The sequence below is a fragment of the Limulus polyphemus genome, unplaced genomic scaffold (assembly GCF_000517525.1).
Source record: "Limulus polyphemus unplaced genomic scaffold, Limulus_polyphemus-2.1.2 Scaffold254, whole genome shotgun sequence".
In the NCBI taxonomy this organism is placed as follows: Eukaryota; Metazoa; Arthropoda; class Merostomata; order Xiphosura; family Limulidae; genus Limulus; species Limulus polyphemus.
Genome location: NW_013665864.1, coordinates 368,905 through 375,281, shown reverse-complemented (window position 1 = coordinate 375,281; position 6,377 = coordinate 368,905). Strand labels below are relative to the sequence as shown.

Genomic DNA, 6,377 nt, shown 5'->3' with positions numbered 1-6,377 from the left:
ATAATTATCTGAAGATAGACAGTGATCTTTTCAACTAATGGATTAGGTGATACCTTAAAGTTATAACTTTCTTATGTTTTGACAGAAATGATCAATTTTAAAACATAGCATTATATACACAAAATAATAAAATAATACACAAAATCTTGGATTAATTGGGAATGTAAAGCAAATAAAATTAAATGTATTGTTTTGTTTTCTATTTTTCACAATTTATTATTATCTTGCATGATACGATTCAGTGGCTACATCCTTCAGTGATTTTATTCTCATTTGGAATTTGTTCAGTGTGTTTGTATTACATACTTCTAGTTTGCCATTATCTGACTCTCACACTTTATTTGCTAAATATATTTTACAATATCACTTATCACTTCTATTCATTTTACATTGAAAGTTCATAAAGTTACTACTGACCCATTAGGGGATGCTTTCATTTTAACATAACTATGTTAGTTAATAAACGAGCATTAGATAAATTAGAGTATTTTTTCTAACATACATTTACTGCCATTTCATATCATTAGTAATATCTATTGTTCACAGCAGCATGTTCCTGCAAAACTTGATAGAGATGGTAGGTGCATTTTTTTATACAAAACACTGTATCTATGCAGTCTTTGTTACAAAAAAATGTTTTAACAGACTTGCTGTTCATACGTCTACAATATAAAACAAAAAACAACTCTTAATTCATTTTCAGTTTATAACTTAACTAATTTCAATTGCAATATCATTCTCTACAGAAAAATATTTTGCAGTGTAGTGTGAGAAAAAACTTTCAGTTAGTTTGACAACCAATAATAATTTAGTGATGTATGGCTTGTTGATGTAACAGCACTATATGATATACAAATTGCATTTCACAAAGCACAACACAAATACATTGTACATTATGACTGTTGGGAAATTATTCTGTACATCTACCCGTAAAGTATAATGCATTAGAAAATTAACAATATGCTAGATTTCAAATAATAAGTATTGTAATTTTTTATAAAACTTAAAAATATCACAAAATATACATACAAAAAAAAATGTATACTAGAATATTTCATAAACTTCTGATCACTATATTCAGTTTTGCATTCTTAATGACTTCCCCACTCCAGTGCTTTCATGAATTCCTTTTCTGTGAACTGGAGAGCTTTTGCTGCTTCAAGATGCATCTGGAAATACAAAAATATATTACAAAATGTAAACTGACCTGTATCAGAAGTTGCCTAGGAGGCTGTATTGGTTGTTCGAAACAAAAGAAAAATACATAGACCCTCAAAAAAAGAACCAATTAAGACAATATTGATGTATAAAGACCCTAAAAAACAACAAATTACACGAATTTTGATGGTTTTTGGTCTTATTTATTTCCAAGAAATACAGTTAATGTTTAGTTGACAATTTTGCATCTTTATTCAACTAATTTTTGACGTCTTACTTCCAGCGAAGTTTTGTTATATTAGAAAATATAAACACAAACCATGCTAATGTTACATAGTATGTTAAGGAAACAAACAGTCAATAACCTGGAAAACTTTTAAACTGAGCAGCAATCTTGGCCAATCATGTTCAATGTTTTCATTCTAACCAGCTTGGCCTGCCCATAAAATACAGTAATGTACATCCTTTTGTAACACTAGACTTACATCAGAACTCTCACACATACTACTATACGTAATATGTACACAATGCCTGAGCATTGCACATGTACACACATATACACATCACTGATATATACTGTTGTTGATACTCATAGTTTGTATTGACCTGGAAAGAGGCAAAGCTAGCTTTATTTTATTTATTGTTATTCTGTTTTGTACTGATCAAAATTTTCATAAAATTATGTAGTTATCATTATTATGTTCTGTTTAATTCTTAGATTTTCCAACTTTTCTCACGGTAGTTAGGTTTCTCGTGTTTCCTAGACTCGACTGGTCATGTCTGTCTAACATTAGCCTTAGGCCTATACCTGCAAAATCGAAAGGGAGGTCAGTGTTTCAACTGTAATGATTAACGATGTAAATTCTGAGTTTGATTTTGTAAATTTGATCATTTAAATTCCTACCAAAGATTTATCTCTAAGAAGTTAAGAAAGCTATGTTAGTTTTATTGTTGTAAGCATCAATACTAGAAATTAATCTTACTAAATATTCATGTTATTGCCATTCCTTTCATTGCAATTTCCCACCCACCCACATATATGCATACAAACATCCCACAATGTGTTGCAATAGTTTTGTTTTGAGTTTACTTACTGATTAAGTATATAAATATATATATATTTTCACATTTAAATACTAAACGTTTTTTACTGTTAAAACTTGTGTACGTGAGAATGATTGCACCAGTGATCGAAATGTTGTGCCTGTTTTAAGAATAAATCTTACTTACTGTAAAACCTGTAACTTGTAATAATATAAAAAAAAATGTGGTAATGTAACTAACTGAGCTCTATACACTGTACTGTGTTACCACACATAGCCTTTCACACTCAGTTGAACTCCATACAAAATTTATGTGCAGCTTGTTCACAATAGAAAGTTTAGTGACTAAAACAGCATTATTAGCCAATCACAAAAGCAAACTTTTCCTAATGTTTTCAACCCCTTTTTATGGATTGTACCAACATTCCTCTTGTACAAAGTACAATCTTTTTTAAACAAAAAAAAATGGACTAAAATATATTTTTGTGGGGTGTTCAAATTTTCGAGTTTGTAGTTAGGGAATTTTCTGATGATTTGATTGAGGATCAGAGTCTACATTATGTGTGGGTATGGAATAAGTGTACAGTAGACTATGCTGCTGTTTTGAGTAGGTGTCTGTTCCAGGGCGCTAGTCATTCGTTGGACAAGGGGGTTTAAGTTAGTCGTCTGAGATGATTTTTAATCACCTCAGATGACCAGACGGCCATTAAAATTGAGCCCTGCCTTCCCACATACGTAACTTCTTTTTTGTTACCAATAAATACAGGAAATATATGAAGTGCTATAATATGCAAGGTACATATGCAGTTATAGAAAGATAGGTAGAAGTTATATCACAAGTTCTCATATTATGGATTTAAGTTCAAGAAGATAATTTTGAACAAAATACTTTGAGGTATATTAATCACACTAACAAGTAGTTAATCAGGGAATTTGAATCATTAAAAATTTGTTCAATTTATTTAATTAAAAAAGGAGAAGTTTCAGATTGAGTTGTATAATGCCTGTTTTATATACAGGAAGTGGTACAACAACATTTATCAACACCCTTCACACACACAAAAAAGCAAATGTTCTTTTTTTACACTTGTTCTCTTAGCTTGGGCTAAAATCTTGTTTAGGTTACCTTTAACATTTTTTTCACATGATAATGATATTAGCAACATTTGAAGAATTATATTTTTCTTGATCTATGTCCTGTGATAACCTTTTTATTGAAATCAGAAATGGCACAATTCAATTTTTTTCTTTCTTGTTCAGATACGGGAATGTTCAAACTTTCATTATCTTGTTCTTTCTGTTCACATTTTAAAGTGTAGTTGATGATTAGATATGCAAAATTATCACAAATCATTTAAGAAAATAAGTCTTAAAATTAACTTGCTATACAAGCCAGTAAATTTCTTATTTGGTTATAGTAATTTTTATTTGCATTAATTAATACTAGTTCATCCAATTAGATGGTAGGCTCATAAATCCTCGTACATTATTCTGGTTTAACAACTATTTGTAGTTGTTTTACATATGGCTTTCAAGACTCATAAAGCTGTTTGCCAAAATACATATATTTTTAATAATAATAATCTTAGAAGTAAAAATATAATTGAAAAATATATACCTTTTGTTTTTTAAGGATATCAATAAGTTTCATCTGTTTATGGAAAGCTTCTAATAACTGTGCTTTCTGTTTTTTTAATATTTGATTATTTTCCTTCAAATCTTCTAAGTTTTTATCTCCTGTTTCAGTAATTTCCTGTGAAAGATAATAAAAAGTTGTGATGTATTTATTTAGATCACAAATGTTTGTGGAAGCACAAATACAAGTGAAATGATCTAAGAACCAGAAACAAGAAAACAGAAATGAAGATAACACTGGAGTCATTGATGTAGCTTGAAGCCTAAATTTCATCACACGATTTAATTCCATGTGCTTGTTTCATTTTGATATTTTCTGTTTTAATCTTGAACATGCTAAATTTTGTTTATAGCTGTTTTCCTATATGCAGGAAAGTAAAAGAGATAAAACTTGTGATCTCTCATAAGAAGTCCAAACCCTTAACTGGCAGTTTTATCTTTCTGTCTATAAAATAATGTAATAAGAGAAACTTTCACAGAACATTATTCAATATTTTTCAAAGCATGTATAAAGGTGTGTGTATGTATAAATGATGTAGCTTATTTTTTCAATAAAAAAAAATCAATTTTATTATTTTAATTCTGTACATTTTTGTTAATGACAACATTTATATAATGAAATTTGGTTGAATGGACAGCAACTACCTGTTGTAGAAACACAAGTACAGAGGGTGACATTTCAAAAGTCTTTCACCTTTCATCTTCAGGTCAGTGTGTGTGTGTATGGTGTTGCCAGTCTTTATAGTATTCTGGAGGATTGTGGTGATGGCATAACACGGCCTCCAGAATACTATAAACACCTACAACACTATATACACACTGACCTGAAGATGAACGATGGAAGACTTTCAAAACTTCATCCTCTATACTTGTGTTTCTACAACAGGCAGTTGCTGTCCATTCAACCAAATTTCATCATGAATACCCTGCTTAAACAATCTATCAAAGAAAATATTTATATGGGTAAACACAGCAAGATATCTCTACGTCAAATGAATGGTTTCCTCAGCTATTTCTTAAATTTATAAGCCACACCCACTAGGTACATATGTACATAGTGAAGCTCAGTTACTGATGGTTAGGAAACTTTCAGTGAATTGCTTTTGTAACCAGGTTTGTTTTCATGTAATTAATAAGTTTTGATTAAGCATGGGTGAACTTCTTCAACTATAAGTTTCAGTTCACATAACTATGAATATGCATGTTGATCAAACTTCAATTATAGTAAATGCAAGGTAATGCACATTGGATATCACAAATTCAATTATGAGTATGATTTTCATAGTGTTATGGAAACAAAATATATTGGTGTTCTGGTTGATCAGTCTCTTAAATTGTCCAAGCAGTAAGCTGTTGCTAGTGGCAGGGCAAATATGATTTTAGGTTGTATCTACAGAAATATTGAATACAATTTTAATGAGGTGATAATGTAATTGTATAGGTCACTGGTTAGGCCAAATTAGGAGTATTTTGTTCAGTCTTAGGCTCTTTACCTTAAGAAGGACATTTAATTGTTGGACATGTTCAAACGATGGTACTATGCTTACATCTGGGATTAAGAGGATAAGTTAAGATCTCTGAACTTGTTTTTTCTTGAAAAAAGAAGAGTTAGAGAGGATCTGATTGAGGTGTTTAAGATTGTTAAGGGAATTAATAGTGTTGATTAATCATACTTTTTTGTATTTAATGATGAGAACGGTAAGTCTAAGGGACACAAAAATAAAATTTGACTGTGTAACAGTTATCTTCAGCTAAGATAGCTTTATTTTTCTAACAGAGCGGTTGGCCTTGAAAATGAATTGCCTTTGGATAAGGTGGATCCAGTTAATTTAAGGGAGTTTAAAGGAAAGATAATAAATATTTGAATGATAAGAGCTGGCTCTGAGTTTTTAGTGCTTAGTTTCATTCAGTGAATAGGCTGGCCTAGATGGACTAAAAAGTCCCTAGTTAAAATACTTAACAAGCTTATGTTAATAATGCAAGGTGATAAACATTACATAAATCATTAATCTGAGTAAAATAAAGGTTGCATAAAATCATTAAATCAGGACTGTCTTTTACAAATTCTTAACTGTGTAAAAATCTACAGGTGAATAATATCTCAATCGCTTAAAATCACCTTTCACTTCCTGGCATCCCTTTTTTAAACAAGATCCATAACTGACAACAAAAATAAAATTCTTAAAAACAACATGTTGCTTATATTTACAAGTTTCTGAGTTAGATGAGAAAATATCCCAGCTCCTGGAATATTTAGTTTTTAATATACAATAAACAAACCATTTTGCTGAAAATAAGATTTATAAGTACTAACAGTTATAAAAAAAAAGAAGAAATGTAAAAGGATGTAACATGTGCTTTTTCTTTTATTTCTAGTTAATGAACTGTGTAAAAACTATCCTTTATATTTTGTTTTTTCATCAATACCACTGCCTATCACCTGTCTGCTAGGTATTGAATAATATCAATGTCTGTCTATTAAATAGGATAGCCAAATATGTTTGTTGAATAATTCTTATTAAGTTAACACTCTTGTCACAG

The 6,377-nt window shown here is 30.0% G+C and overlaps 1 protein-coding gene across 7 annotated transcripts in view; it reads right to left on the bottom strand.

The window, feature by feature from the left end:
- Nucleotides 1–319: 319 nt before the first annotated feature.
- LOC106478848 (testis-expressed protein 9-like) overlaps nucleotides 320–6,377 on the bottom strand; it is a 41,706-nt gene continuing 35,648 nt past the window's right edge. For all 7 annotated transcript variants that reach the window (XM_022382511.1, XM_022382509.1, XM_013939421.2 and 4 more), the window contains 2 exons: nucleotides 3,820–3,954; nucleotides 320–1,169 (listed from right to left, as the gene is read on the bottom strand). In XM_022382511.1, coding sequence (XP_022238219.1) covers nucleotides 1,092–1,169; nucleotides 3,820–3,954 — 213 coding nt within the window. In that variant the 3' untranslated portion in view covers nucleotides 320–1,091. The remainder of the gene's footprint in view (nucleotides 1,170–3,819; nucleotides 3,955–6,377) is intronic.